The sequence below is a fragment of the Lupinus angustifolius genome, unplaced genomic scaffold (assembly GCF_001865875.1).
Source record: "Lupinus angustifolius cultivar Tanjil unplaced genomic scaffold, LupAngTanjil_v1.0 Scaffold_22_2, whole genome shotgun sequence".
Classification (NCBI taxonomy): domain Eukaryota; kingdom Viridiplantae; phylum Streptophyta; class Magnoliopsida; order Fabales; family Fabaceae; genus Lupinus; species Lupinus angustifolius.
In genome coordinates this window covers 1-15,337 of record NW_017719760.1, presented here as the reverse complement: position 1 = coordinate 15,337, position 15,337 = coordinate 1, and the positions used below count along the sequence as shown (strand labels likewise).

General features: G+C 31.1%; 4 protein-coding genes across 6 annotated transcripts; 2 read left to right on the top strand and 2 right to left on the bottom strand.

Annotated features, from left to right (window-relative positions):
- Positions 1 to 393: 393 nt before the first annotated feature.
- On the bottom strand, positions 394 to 12,262 carry LOC109338327 (floral homeotic protein PMADS 2-like). Of its 3 annotated transcripts, none has more exons than XM_019575533.1 (8): positions 12,247 to 12,262; positions 3,388 to 3,636; positions 3,163 to 3,229; positions 2,552 to 2,613; positions 2,359 to 2,458; positions 1,975 to 2,004; positions 1,791 to 1,835; positions 394 to 670 (listed from the first exon to the last, which is right to left on the bottom strand). In XM_019575533.1, the coding sequence occupies exons 2-8, from the start codon at positions 3,573 to 3,575 to the stop codon at positions 623 to 625; spliced, it is 540 nt and encodes a 179-aa protein (XP_019431078.1). In that variant the 5' UTR covers positions 3,576 to 3,636; positions 12,247 to 12,262; the 3' UTR covers positions 394 to 622. The 3 variants fall into 3 exon arrangements, with proteins under 3 accessions (XP_019431078.1, XP_019431080.1, XP_019431079.1); XM_019575535.1 differs by having other exon boundaries at positions 394 to 667; XM_019575534.1 differs by having other exon boundaries at positions 3,388 to 3,626.
- On the bottom strand, positions 7,416 to 11,954 carry LOC109338326 (the record flags this gene model as incomplete). Its single annotated transcript, XM_019575532.1, is given in 6 exon segments — positions 7,416 to 7,892; positions 7,970 to 8,059; positions 8,797 to 8,916; positions 10,409 to 10,513; positions 11,320 to 11,388; positions 11,492 to 11,954. Coding segments are annotated over 6 exon segments (964 nt in total), but the record flags the coding sequence as incomplete, so codon positions are not given.
- Positions 12,263 to 12,712: 450 nt separating the features above from the next.
- LOC109338325 lies at positions 12,713 to 13,552 on the top strand. The gene has a single exon (XM_019575530.1). It carries the CDS (start codon positions 12,713 to 12,715, stop codon positions 13,550 to 13,552), a length of 840 nt encoding a protein of 279 aa, XP_019431075.1.
- A 264-nt stretch (positions 13,553 to 13,816) lies between these two features.
- Positions 13,817 to 14,251, top strand: LOC109338324. Its single transcript, XM_019575529.1, has one exon. The coding sequence runs from the start codon at positions 13,817 to 13,819 to the stop codon at positions 14,249 to 14,251; it is 435 nt and encodes a 144-aa protein (XP_019431074.1).
- The last annotated feature ends 1,086 nt before the right edge of the window (positions 14,252 to 15,337 follow it).

Sequence of the window (15,337 nt, the reverse complement as noted above, 5' to 3'; positions counted from 1 at the left end):
AGCGACTACCAATATGTTATTATAGAATAAGGATTACAAACCTTAGCACACCCATGGGCCCAACTGCCCATGAAGTGTTTCTATTTGATGCTTATATATGATGCACATTATAACAAGGGACTTGAATCCAATATATAACATTGGTTACTCTATTCTATTCCAATACCAGACAATGTGGGACTTCATATAATAATATATTTCAAACATCTCCAACAAATTATATTTAATCATGTATATGGTTAAGTTCGAGTTCAAAAGCTAATCTAATCGTCATTTGGGATCGGCATAGCTTTCAAGTCTAGGGACAGGTTAAGAATAAAAAATTAAGCTCGATCAATCAACCTCTCTCATCTTACTTCTAAGTCTACAAAGCAACAACCTTACATTATTTAATTAACAAAAAGAATTAAGCATTCCCTGCGCAACAAACTCTAGATATATTGGAAGCAAGATTAAATAGCTTTTGTCACAAGTATTTAGAATCTTAATTTAGAGTCTATACTGAGCTCTAACAAACACAACAGAAATCAGATTATCAGTCATTCTACATTCTTAGTTAGAACATTAAATTAGGATGTTTAGGCTACACTTATATAAAATGGCATATGCATATATTATCTGCTCAAATCCACTGTCCAAGCATTCTCTCACCTTCTGCCAAATGTTGTTGCTGTTAAGAATATAACATAAAAATAAAGTCAGTTTTACTGGATGGTTCATGAATATTCCTACCAGCATTGTATTTAATTTCCTTGGTGAATAATTGAAAACCACTTTACACGTTTAATAATAATAATAACAACGTGTTATGTGTGCTCAAATTCAGCCACTTAGTGTACCCAAAAAATTCAGCCATTTTAATTCCTTTTTATCAGATCTTTCAATTAGTTAACTCCTAAAACTACTGATTTTTTACTCACGGTAACCTTGGGCCAAAAATGAATTAAGCATTTCCAATTTGATAAGAAATTCATAATTTCATCAGCAGTACAAATGTATTTTAGCAAGAACATAAAACATGAATGATAGAGATGTTGGATTAAACTTCAGAATATTTACTTAAAGATGATGAATATTATCATTATACAATATTATCCATGTGGAAGCATATCAAGATGAAGAAGGAATATAATGAAATAAAATAAAGAATATAAAGAATGAACTTACAATATGAAGAATGAATATTTGACTTGAAGATAATGAATATTATTATTATAAAATATTATCCATGTCAAATCATCAAAATGAAGAAGGAATATAGTGGAATAAAACAAAGAATATAGTGGAATAAATCAAAGAATACGAAGAATGAACTTGCACATCTTTTATTGTGTATACAACTCTATATCAATGGTGAAACATATAGGTTCTTAATGATTTAAAATCTCTCCTTTCAGAATAGGAAACTCATTGATGTATTAGTGCATACTACTTGAGGATCATATCCCAATCCTTAGTTATAAGGAATGCATGTGATTTCTTGAAGAGCGATGTCCCTTTAAGTGACATTGATCTTTTTTTTTATTTTAAAATCTTTCATGAAAAGTGGTAGTGCTACATATTTTTTTTATTTTTAAATTTTTCTATCATAAAAATAGAAATAATATATTTCACATCTATACAATATTTTTCATGATAATTATATCTATAGTAATAATTTTTTCTAAAATTAGATAACTTTATTTCGACTAATAAAAACAATGCGCTATGTTTTAAACATTGAATGTGCAACCAAAAATTTATAAGAAGATATGGACACATCAATTAATCATACATAGATTGCCACTTACCATAAGGAAATTGAGTTCCTTATTTTGCTCCTCCAAAATCCTGCTCTGATCAAGTATCACAGGAATTACAAGGGTCAATAGTGAGTACATTCATTTTTTTATAATCAGAATATACAGAGAAAGGAACTTAAATTCCATTGAGTTTGTTAAGCATGTTGATCCAGAAAGAAAAAAATCCACATACATTTCTTTTGAACATGCTGTGCACTTCCATCTGTTGAATAAACAAAAAAAAGTACATCAGTTCAAACTTGTTTAATTTTGGTTAGTATAATTCCAAAAACACAAAATCCTCTTTCAAATCCATTAAATTTTAAGTAAAGATCCCATTAAATTTTATAATTTAAGCATCACTTTTTCAAGAGTCTTTATAAATTTGTTTGTGAGTATAATGCATAAACTCTCTTAAGTCCTAACTTTTGCTGAAATTCAACTCTTTATTTAAAATAATGGATGTGTAAAGATCATTAATTTGCACACCACTTATCAAGTGAAGTTATATAAGTGTTTTTTTTACTAAGACTTATAAGTATTAATAACATTTATGAAAAGTGGAGAAAAAAATTACCTGCTTCTGACGAACATCCTTTAGGCCATTTTCAAGGGCATTCTCTAAAGCTATCAGCTCTTTGTAATTCAGTGAGGAAATATCTTCTCCCTCCAAGTGCCTGAAACAAACACTTAATCAAAGATAAGATATATATATAATAATGAGTGATATATAGCTAGGACAATAATAGAGGTTCAATATTTCTATATACCTGAGCTCAATTTGCATGCTGTCATTCTCTTTTTTGACTCTATCAATTTCATTGCTCAGGTTCTGTGAGTTCAACAAATTTATTGTTAATATAACATGTATGTTGTCACAAAAATAAAGGACCAAAAAAATAGGTAAAAGGAGGCAAAAATCCTTAAGATGATGATCATTTACATAGTAGATCTGGCTCTATAAGATGGTTACAATGGTAGCAAAGAAAATAAAGAGAGAGATCCATAGATCAAGTAGATAGGAGAGACATTTATTACATGTTTGTTCCTTAAATTCCTACAAAATCCTGTCTCTTCAGCTTTTAAACTTTAGCAAAGAAAAGGAAAGCAAGTAAATATTGTTTTATTGCCAGATCCATTCATATATCATAAACATATCTTATAGTTTGGTGCCTTTCTTTGTCAATGAAATGTATGAGAATATTTATAATATAAAACACTCAGATAGAGGAGACAAAGTACATGTTCCAAATGTAGATCTATACTCACAAATTTATGGTTCATGACTTCATGCTTTTGAACATATTTTTAGCAAAAGAACTACTACATATGTTATAAGATAAATATATATTTAATTTATTTTAATAAAATCATAACCTACCTCATGTTTAGCATCCCATAGTGTTTTCCCAGAGGCTCTCTGGTATTTGTCTAGGACATCAATCAACCTTACGAAATACAAGTTTTTCAGATTAAAAGAAAATAAACATGTTTTAATAATATTCTATACTTCAAAACTATTCTTGAAGAAACAAAGCTAGGTAAGAATATTATAGAAAAACAAAGAGTTTGAAAGTGATTAAGTTGAAGAAGTGCTTATTATTACGTGGTGGAGGGGCTTATATACTCATGCAGCTTTCCAGAAGAACCAAAGATGATAAGTGAAATCTGGGCATCACATAGAACAGTGATTTCCTTTGCCTTCTTTAAGATCCCATTCTTTCTCTTTGAGTAAGTTACTTGCCTGTTGCTTGTGTTCTCAATTCTCTTTATCTCTATCTTACCCCTACCCATTTCTCACACACTCTTTTTCTTCTTCTCCTTCTTCTTTTATTTTTGCTCTCTTTTCTGTTCTTAACTCTCTGTAAATATAAAGAGGGTATATAGTTAGCTAGCACCAAAAGTACAGTAAAGGGTTCCATTGTGGGTTTGTGGATGAACTACTTTCTTAGTGCCACAGAAAATAAGGGTTCTTTTAAGGGTTTGTGATAAAGCCAATTCAACTGCATTTATTTCATCTTTAACTTAATTTCTAATTCATTAGTTTTCAACTTGTTATCCATTCTCTTAACTATTGGTTTCTTAATGCATCTCTCTAGCTAGGTCATTTTACCATGGGAAATTTCATTCAATAATAATAGCACAGTAAGTGACAACTACACACAAATTATTTGAATGTTGAAATATGGGAAAACATTTTCTATCTCACAAATTTTACTGAAAAATAATCTCATATATTGGAAAAATAAGTTCTGTTTTTTGTTTTTAATTTTAATAGTAAAAGTAACATCTCAATATAGATAGAAATGATATAAATATTGTTATATTTTGTCTTATTTTTTATTGGACTTCCCTCTCAAATGTAAGAGATAATACTCATTCAAATATCACATTCCATACATAAAAGTTGAGGTGTATACAATTTATGATCCACACCTATACTAATTGATTGTGGAACAATTTTAAATTTTGTTTTCAAACACATAAAATTAGATATTTATTAGGATAACATAACTTTTCCCTTTTATACACACACGAGTAAAATAGATTAATTTAGGAGGATATGTTGATGTTTAACTTGCATTGGTGTCTGTGATTAACTTTTCTGGTGTTTGAGTAACTATGGTGCAATGGCAACTCAACCATCACATCGATATGAAATTATTATTTCCATTGTGAGCAAAGAATAAAACTCTCTTTATAGTAAATTATAAAAGGGCATAGGAAAAAAGAATTGAAATGTTAGAACCACAATGGAAAAGGAGAAGTGTCTGAAGCTCAACCATCAAAGAAGGAAGACCTAAGACATCAAGATTTGAAGTTTGGACAATGTTGGTGACTCCCTCACCAATGGATCCTATGTGATTTGAAATGTCCGTACGTAAGATATGGTTGGTAGAAAATGCAACCCACTGTGTCCTCAACATTGTATAATATAATAATGTTTAAATGTATTTTTGATTCTTACAAAATTTTAATTTTAGACTATGTCTTGTTTCATGTCATTAATTTTGGAAGAAAGTTGCTGATGTGACTAACTAAAATTTGTAGTTAATTTATAGTAACTAAAATCAAAATTACTTAATTTATATGAATTAAAATCAAAACATATAAAACTAAATAAATGATATCGCAAGACACATGATGACACCTCCACTAATTATATCATCATTTTATATCCAGAATAACTACTTGGACCATTTACAAAATATTAAAAAAAAAATCAAAGACTAAAACCAAAATTTGATATATTTATAGGTCCCAAAACATATATGAATCATTGTATAACATGATAAACACAACAGAAGAATTGAAGCATACAGCTAACTTATCTTCCATGTTGAAATAAAAAAAAAACAATGTGTCTTGGAACAAATTCATAGTACAGACATAACACTTATGTTAAATTAAAACGATCTATATATTATGAACAAACCTTTTTTCATTATTAATTGGTTGTTGCGGTGCAGTGAACGGTCTACGGTGTTGGGCAGTCAAGGCCATAAACATGGTGTTGATGAGATGTTAGGATGGAACTGCAACTGCTAGGTTTCACCGAATGTCATTTCATACGAGGATGATTATTGTACATCTAAATAAACAATTTGTGAAATTATATAAATCACTCATTCATTTTTTACCCTTATAGAAAATCCCTAATTTATATACATACATTATATAGATTATTCTGCATGAGAAATAATGTGATCTTTTAAATAAAAAAGATGATAAATATAACTAAATTAAACAAAATATGATATATTGTTATAACAAGTCCAAATCCTATACGACTCAATATATTTTCATTATTTTTTGTTCGTTATAATATAATATAAAAATGATTTAAATAATATGTCGTTAAAATTATTCATATATTTTATAATGGACTAAAAATAATAAAAAATGTATTGACTCGTAATACATTTAGACTTGTCTTCATAAATCAGAGGATTATTGCAGGGATAAAAAATGGATAGGTGATTTATATAATTTCACTAAAACTCATGGGTTAATGTAATTTATCAAAATATTTATGATATAAATATAACAACATTGTTACAATAAATATACTACTTACTATTCATTTGTATCAAGTTGATATTTGAAGAATAAATATAATTAAATATGAATAAGAATAATACATAAACTTTATATAAAACTCTTACCTTTTTTTTATATATAAAATTTAGTTAAACCATATATAAAATAATATATATACATATATTTTCATCTTTAAGCTTCGGAAAATGATTAATATCTACCTATCAGCTACAGGACATCATGTCTTAGAAAAAATTAAAATAATATATGTATGTACATAATATTATTCTTTGAAAAAGTGTGAAAACAACCCTTAAAATTTAGGAAATTATAATACATGTAAAATAGACCTCGAATTCGGGCTCAAGTGTAAAATAATCCTTGATCTTCTAAAATGTTAATAAAACTATCACGTGCAAGGAAGAATTGGAGAACTAATCACATACCATTCGATATTCAAAGAACTTTATTTGTTGTCGAAATACTATTTTGCCCTGAACCAAAATTCACCATCCATTTAATTTTTTTTATAATAATGTGAATAAATCGTGCATCATGCGACATTTAAGCTATCGTTTCGGACCTTTCCCATATTCTTCTTACAACATAGATTTCCTCTTTTCTTTTTTTGCTCTTCTCTCTCTCTCCATTGAACCCTTTCAACCTTTTGTGAATAAAGGTTGATACAACTGATAAAAGCGTGTTAATTGGTCTGGTTTGGAATGTTATGACAGATTATTTGCAAGTACCTCAATAAATAATTGTTAGCCTTGAGGCATATAAATTTCTAATGTATCAAAGACAACTCTTCCAACTTCCGAAGTATGAGTTTCAGAAAGGAAGCCCATATGTACGCAAAACATTAAATTTAAGGAGTCCAATCATAATAGAAAGAAAAAATGTACAAATGAAAATATGAGTTTTATATGCTATCACTTTATTACCCGTCATTTATGTTTTATTATCATTGACGACTTTTTAAAAAAAATGGTCGATAATGTACTAAATGAATATAAATTTTTACACTAACAGTACATGAATATTATAATAACTATAATATTGTGACCAACCTTAAAACCATATCTATAGTCTCTACTCTATGCAGGCTAGGAGTTCAGGCATTGAACTGACTACTACTACAAGTGCAGCCTCTACAAAATGACCAGTGGATAAAGGAAATGTTCTCTGCTTCCATTTTGCATGCAACAATTTCAACATCTCAAAGCTGTATTTGTATCTTATAGATTAGACTGAAAATGGTAAGGGCTGGAAACATAGGCAGGTCCTAAAAGGGAAGGAATTGAATTGGAGAGACTCTGACTATATCATATCCAAGTAAAGATAAAAAAAAGATCTTAGGAGGACCATTTTCACTGTTGAGGAAATGAGACTTCAGAAGTTTCATAATTTTGGATTATTCTCTACTATTGATAATTATTTGTGAGAAACATTCAGAAATGAACTTTTTATTAACTTTTTCATATGTATACTGTAGACTTGTTTGTTCAGCACAGTTGGTAGATGATTGAGTTCTTTCACTTTGATATCAGGATTCAATCTCTGCATGTTAAGATACTGTAAAAAAAAATACAATAAGATGAATCATTCCCCTTCCTCATTTCACTTGACATGAGCCAGATAAGTTTTGCAAATTGAACAGAATAAAAGCAACTTGTAACAAAATGCTTTGTAAACTTTCTCATCTTGTAATTGTACCAATCCTAGTTTCTACTTAATCCAAAATCAACTAGTAAAATACAGAACATTTATATTTTACAAATGAAACAACATTCTATTTTCATGTCCTTCTCATCTATTGTCCACCTCCCAACGGTTCACCACGTCGAACAAGCATGCTCTCCGATTTTAAATCAGTTTGCCCATATTCATACACGTGCTCATGCTCAACCTCCTCTCTATCACAAGGCGGTCCCGGAATGCATTTGTCATTATTCAAAACCAATTAGAAATGCTGAAATCCCTTAGCTTTCTAAGATGCCTCTCCATCTCTTCTCTGCTATTGTCCCACTCTTCCCTTTCTATGACAGTTGATGGATCTTCTTTTTCACTCTGCACATAACAATAGCATATAAGCACAAGTGTGGTGTAAAGATAAATAACAACTGATCCAATAAAGAAATAGTCACCGCATGTATTATTTTGAAGGAGCTCCCGCGATCAGATATAACAAGCAAGTCGGTCTTTCTATCTCTATTTCTCCCTCCAGGAGCTGTTACCTATACAAGACACATTGATGATTAGTAAAAGATTCTATTCTTTCCTTTAGACAGAAATATGCATATGAGAAACAAGCTCATGACTAGAAATAATTACAACAACAAAGTTTTTTCAGAGACACTCTTCAAAAAAAAATCTACAGGTGGAAACATTCTAATTGCAAAAATTCTAAAGAATGTTAATGTCAGCCACTACAATCAGAAAAGTCATCCGGAATTATCACTTATTGCAGTATGAGAAACCATATAGCACTCAACATAAAAGTTGCATGTATCTATCAGCTACAACGAGAAACAAACAGTTTTAGGTAAAATAGACAAGAGTTTTGAACTCGTATTAGTAGTTTCGGGCCTAAACTCTGGGCAGAGGTCCACATATAAGTATAGCACTTATAAGGGGCATGCCACTATTCGGATCAGGAAAAGAACCATGCACCTAAGAACTGACCATGGAATCAATAAACTCAAAATAGCCCTTTACAGTTTTTTTTAAAATGGCATCTAATAACATTTTCCAGTCTTCTAATAGATTCTAAAGCATTCCATTAGTATATTAAGCTCAAGCACAGCTGCACATTCAATGATTTGATTGAATCTATTGTCGAGCTCTTAAAAAATAAAAGTAATCTGAATCCAAATTGACAAAATATGAATATTGAAGGCAGCAGATAATTGCAACAAGCAGTAGGATTTTTTTCAAAAGCAACTACACTGTGAATTAACAAATAATTCCTTACCAGAACTTTGGCTCTAGTAATTGACTTAGTTTTGGAATCAATTACATAAATTTCCTCGAAGTCTAACACAAACTCTGGGTCACCAAGCCTCCGATTTTTGTAGTGTTTTGTTAAGTACACCTGTAAAATGAAAGAAAATTAGATGAGAGAGACTTCTTTAGCAAAGAATTGTCTCCTTTCAACAACTGTTAATTTCTTTTGCTTCTAATTATTGGACGTTTGTTATAAATTCATAATATATTAGGAGTAAGCACTACAATACACACAGGGAAAGTGGCAAGAAAATTGTATTAGTCACTAGCATTATAGAATGTCATCTCCCAAATCAAAAGTGACGTGTCAAGCATACATAATCTAGTTATTTAATGTATAAATATAAGTTTCTTTACTTCTTGCCATATAAGCTATCTAAAGTCATTCTCCCCTGATGAAGCACAAACACTGACATGGACACGATTTATGCAAGGAAAATGATCCATAGTCCATAGTATCATATATGGGTTAAGATTTGCTACTTAGTAAGTTCCTCCTAAAAAATCTCCTAAACCAACTAGTCCAAGTAAAACTAGACATTTACATCCATTAAATATTAAAAAGAGTATGTGAAGATGAGTGTAATATATATGCTCTGCCAGTAAAAAGATTTATACATAGTCAATACATCATTCATTTGTATAATTGTATTACTTTTTGAAGAGTCAATGATGATTGAAAATGAATGGTGGATGATGGAATGACAGTGTGCAAAACTATTAAATTGTCAGTGTATAAAAAATTTTACTCTGAAGATTAGTGCTAACTGAATAGTTGGGCTTGGATGATGGGTGGTAGCTAGAAATTACTGTTTATTAAAAATCAGATATGTTACTGACTTTTTACCCTTTACATTAAAAGTAAAATTTTATTTAAAATTTTAAGTCGGACATGTCACTGCTATTTTTATCCTTAAAAACTATCTTTTTAATTGGACAAGCATGTCATGATGCCTCGTTCGTGTGTCTATGTCAGACACGTTTACAACACAAGGGCATAGCACCAAAGTGGAATGTCCATGCTTCATAGTTCTCACTTCATTTGTACAGTCTTATCAGTGCAATTATCCATTGCCTTAATTCCTAAAGCACAGATATAAACACAAATATATAGACATGCACACACACACTCTTTAAAATCATAGCTATTGATTTCCACTATTTCAGTGAGTGATAATCATGACCAACACAACAAGGACTAGATTCACAGATATAATTAATCAGTCAAAATGCCTCTAGTCCTCAGGGTGATACTTCATTGGTAATTGATCAAACTCACGCACATGCCAGGACTAATTTCTCTCATCACACCCTCTGTTAAAACTGAGGTAATGCTCAGTGCCTGACTGAATTCCATGAGAGGATTGTTCAGCAATATTTCACACAATTCTCGAGACAAACTGGAAGCATGCATTGTTTTGAAGCAGTTAGTTTCACTCTTCTTTAATAAGTGTCCATTTTATGCCACGAGTTTTTATAAATGTTAATAATAATTTCAACTAGATCCGATTGAAGACAAGATTGCAAGAAGCACAGCAATTCACATATTACTTGAAGCATCAAATAAACATTTGCTATACCTTCATGATCTCCCTCTCAGTTTTATAAAGAGGATCTCGAGGTGCATCAATAGGTGGCTCAGTCACATTGTAGGCACCATAATCACTTTCAGCGCATCTAATGTACTACAGATTGGGAGAAAAAGGAAGTAATCATTAATCTGGCAAGCAAACAAATTGAAAGAATCGAATCACTCTAAGTATGATTTCTGTAAATTATGTATTCCACCATCTCCAGTCCTAACGCAACATGATACACATAAATAGAAAGAAGCAATTAATACATTGAAGTAAAAGAAAGATAGTCACATCCATAGTGAGAGGAAAAAATCAATACTATGAATAGTCAATGCAGCGTTTTACTCATAGGGAAATTACACTCCCAATTTGTGGTATTTGACTTGATTACAAGCGACACCCCTTTTGTTTCAGAAATTATGGCAACCTCCCTTAATCTTTATGTTATCATTACTCTTACCTCCACTGAAGGGTCATACTGAAATTACATTGAGTGTAACTTTTGAAACAAGATAGGTGCCAAGTGTAATTAAGTCAGTATAGTTCCCCTTTATTTATTGAAGAAAATAAACAACGAAAAAGCTCTACAATATAGTTGTGATAAAATCACAAACAAATTAGCAACTTAGTCCTAGGAATTACTCTATACTTGTAGTTTAATCCTTGAGCATGATTTAGTCCTGAAATATATAAAACTCATATGAACTTCGACCTTTTTGTTTCTCACTTTAATCCCAAAAATGAGTTCATATGAGCTGAAGTTATGTAAATTTATGTAAGAACTAGTATACATTATTAAATTCAGAGATTAACTGCCAAGTTGCTAACTTTCTCAATAAATTACTACATGGTAATGTTAATAACATGAACATATGAAACAAAGTAACAAAGAATAACTTAAAACATAAAAGTACCTTAGTAGGCATTGGAGCTAGAATCTTGGGGATTGAATAAACATCTGTATCAGGAGGAGTAACATACATCTACAATAACAAAAACAAAAACAAAAACATTCAACCAATCAAAACATAAACAACATAAACATAAGACAATGATTTCAACATTGAATTACTGGTAAAAACAAACCTCTCTGAAATCATAGACATTGTTATCAGGATCAGGGGGCTTCCTAATGAAGAAATCACAGTCAAACAAACTAATCTTATGAAATTCATCTTCATTGATTCTATAATCCACAACCATCTCAGAGTCCCAACCCTGCGTGTGCACGAAGCTCTTGCTCTCCACGGTAGCTATGTCCTCGTCGTCGTTGGCCACGACGTAATCGATGTCGAAGTCCTTCTTGTTGTCCACCTCTTCCATTTCGTCGTCGTCCATCTCGTAGTCGTCGGAGGCGCCGCCGTCAGTGTCGCCGTCGTCGGAGCGGGTTAAAAAGGGGTTCTTTTTGGAAGGGTTGGAAATGGGTTTGAGTTGAAAAGGGGAGAAGGAGCGAGTTGTTAGTGTAATGGTGGGTTTGAGAGAAGAAGTGAAAGTGGAGAATTTAGGAGAGAGAGAAGGAAATGGTGAGAGGAGAAAGGTGGAAGTGGTGAAAACTCACTTGGGAAACTTGGGGAAAAAGTTGAGAGAGAGAGAGAGAGAGAGAGAGAGAGAGAGAGAGAGAGAGACTTGGTTTGAGGACAAGGAAGGAAGAGAAATGAAGAAGGGAAGGGAAGAGAAGATGGGTGTTACTTAGGAATGGATTGGGTTAGGGTGCAGTGTAGATAGAAGTCATTTCAAAATTCTAGGAGGTTTTATAAGGGTTCTAACTTCTAACTTCTAATCAAGTATTTTTTTAGTTTAATATTTATTGGGTGACATTATAAACTTTTTAATTTAAATAAATACTTTTTCTTTTTTTTTAAAAGTAAATAATATTAATATATGAATAAATTTATATTATAACAACGTGGCTAAATTAACAATTGCCTACAAAAATTAACCTATAACGTGGTTAAATAATATTTTGCATAAATCATTTAATATTTTGACTATTGTTAACGAGTTAATTATCAATAATTCAAAATGATTACATTATTATTATTACACATTGTTATTACAATCTGAATACATAACGTGTTCAAAATATTGAATGTTTATTATTATTATAATCTGAATACATAAAATGTTCAAAATATTAAATGTTTTAAATATTAAACTTCCCAATTTGCTTAGGAAGTTGGATGCTAGCATCAGAAACTTTATTTGGTCTGGTGATCCAATAGTCAAAAAAATGGTAACTGTTGCCTGGAATAAGGTTTGCACTCATGTTAAAGAGGGAGAGGTTTGGGTATTAGATCTCTCAAAGAAATGAATCAGGTTGCTATCCTAAAATTGGCTTGGGAGATGAGGGCTTCTAAGGAGGTTTGGGCAGAGTTCTTCAGGGATAGATTTTGCAAGGGGTCTAGGTCTTATATTTCATACATCAAATCCTCTATTTGGGTTAGAATCAAGAAGTTCTGGAAGATGGTGCAAGATAATTCTATTTGGTTAGTATGGAATGGTAATGCAATTAACTTCTGGATGGATAATTGGATTGGCCATTCTCTGGTTGATTACTTAAATATCCCTGCTCATATCTCTTCTTCTCTTATGGCTACAGTGGTAGATTTTATTCATGAGTCTTCCTGGATTATTCTTCCTTGGATTGCTAGGTTCCACCCTCAAGTTTGCAACTCTATAACAAGTTTGTCATTCTCTCATAATCAACCAGATAAACTGGCTTGGATTAATGCTGCTGATGGAATTCTCACCATGAAAGAGGCTTACATCTTCATCAAACCGCAGACCTCTCAGCAAAATTGGTGTAAGAACATTTGGTCCCCCACAATTCCTCCCTCAAAAGCTTTTGTCACTTGGAGATTGTACCATGATAAAATGCTCGTTGATGAGCATTTAAAAGCTAGAGGCTTAGCTCTGGGATCAATTTGTTCCCTCTGCAAGGAAAATGAGGAGTCCTCAGAGCATCTCTTCTTCAAGTGTAGGTTTGCTAGGGCAATCTGGACAGGGCTCCAAGATCAAACTGGGTGTAGCCTAGACTCTTGCTCTATTGCCAATCTTCTCATCATCTCGGATTTCTTTAGTCCTTTGACAAAGACAGTTATGATAGCTTGCATTATCAATGCCATAGCTACAATTTGGTATTGCTGAAACCAAGCTAGATTTAATGATTTGGACATTTCCCTCCCCCAAGCCATGGCAATGATTTTAAATATAATTAATAATTTTAATATATATATATAAATTTATATAATTAATAATTATGTCTAATTATATTGAAATAATATTTAAACTCCATAGCAGAGTTCCAGTTACTTCAAGTTTTTGGTATAAGAGTCAATTTTAGCAAGGCTCCTAACATCTTAGAGGTAATTTGGAAGACTCCTTCTATTGGATTGGTGAAAGCTAACTCGGATGGTGCTGCTTAGAATTTTCAGAAACAGTGACGGGGAGTTCATGGGTTGCTATGCTTCCTATTTCAATATACAAAATTCAATCTATGCTGAGTTACTTGCAGCTACAATGGCTGTCATAATAGCCTATGAGAAAGGTTGGAGGTCTATTTGGTTGGAGTGTGATTCTAAGGTGGTGGTGGACATTTTCAATGGTTCCAAATTGGTTCCTTGGCGTCTAAGTAATCTCATGAACAAGTGCAACACAGCCATAACTTCCATGCACTTTATGGTTACTCACATTTTTAGGCAAGGGAATTCTTGTGCTGATAAGCTTGCCACGTATGGAGTTACTTCCAAGACTGATTCTTGGTGGAATAGTATGCCGAATTTCTTGTATGATGATTTTCATAGAAATAGGAATTTGCTTCCTAATTATAGGTTTCGCAATTTGTAAGCTTTTGACGTTCGTTTGTAATCCTTTTCTTTCTAATGAAATCTTGGGTGTGTGTTAGCACATTTGTTTAAAAAAAAAAAACTTGACATGCATATAATTCTCTGATACTTGCATATTTTGTATAGTGCATTTAATATTCTTAATTGTCTGTATAATTGCATTTAATATTTTGGCTATTGTTAACGTGTTAACTATCAATAATTCAAAATGATTTACATTATTATTACAATCTGAATACATAACGTGTTCAAAATATTAAATGCTTATTATTATTATAATCTGAATACATAAAGTGTTCAAAATATTAAATGCTTTAGATATTAAACTTCCCAAAAGTTAATGTGGTTAAATTAACAATTTCTACCTAAAAAAGTTAACGTGCATAATAATTGTATAGGAAAAAATTAACGTTTTCAAAATATTAAATTCTAATAATGATAATGATAATTGCTAGCTTTTAAAATATTAACTTTTAATTTCCGCAATCTCCTTTTATTTTCATACTTATTCATCTCTCCCTCTCTTAGTTACTGTTAGAGAAAAACAATATTGTATTATCCTATGTTGTTCACAATTGCTTTACTTTTAGAAATTTACTTTACTAGAAAGAAGATTTATAAGAAACAATATGTCAATATTAATTAAATTAAATTGAGAGATGTTAATCTATTTTCCTCCTTAGCCAACAGTAAGAGAATAATTTGATTTCAACTTTAATGCCTAATTTTAAGGTGACCCACAAAATTAAAAATCTAACCAACCAAAAGCACGTTACCAATGAGGATATTATTAGCATTAATAACAATGACTATAATTATCATGATAATTCTATTATATCAATTCTTGTGGAAGCAGGATCATACCATTAGTGACATCATTATTGAAGGAAATGATCACTCTTATTTCATCAAGGCTATTTCAAGTAACAAATTTCATTAAGACTATTTCATATTTTAAAATTACTAAAGAAGATATTATTAGCATTAATAGATTTAGAAGATTAAAAATCATAACTTTTTTTGAATATATGTTAGTATAACATATGAGAATATAACGAATGAGAATTTTCAAAATATTTAATTATTA

What these genes read in the sequence shown, in the direction of transcription:
- LOC109338327 (XM_019575533.1), bottom strand. Translation starts at nt 3,575, where the DNA reads ATGGGTAGGGGTAAGATAGAGATAAAGAGAATTGAGAACACAAGCAAC. An exon ending in AGCATGCAAATTGAGCTCAG is followed by an intron (nt 2,459 to 2,551) that starts GTATATAGAAAT and finishes TGTTTGTTTCAG; the next exon opens with GCACTTGGAGGGAGAAGATA. An exon ending in ACAGCATGTTCAAAAGAAAT is followed by an intron (nt 1,836 to 1,974) that starts GTATGTGGATTT and finishes ATACTTGATCAG; the next exon opens with AGCAGGATTTTGGAGGAGCA.
- LOC109338325 (XM_019575530.1), top strand. Translation starts at nt 12,713, where the DNA reads ATGAATCAGGTTGCTATCCTAAAATTGGCTTGGGAGATGAGGGCTTCT.
- LOC109338324 (XM_019575529.1), top strand. Translation starts at nt 13,817, where the DNA reads ATGGTGCTGCTTAGAATTTTCAGAAACAGTGACGGGGAGTTCATGGGT.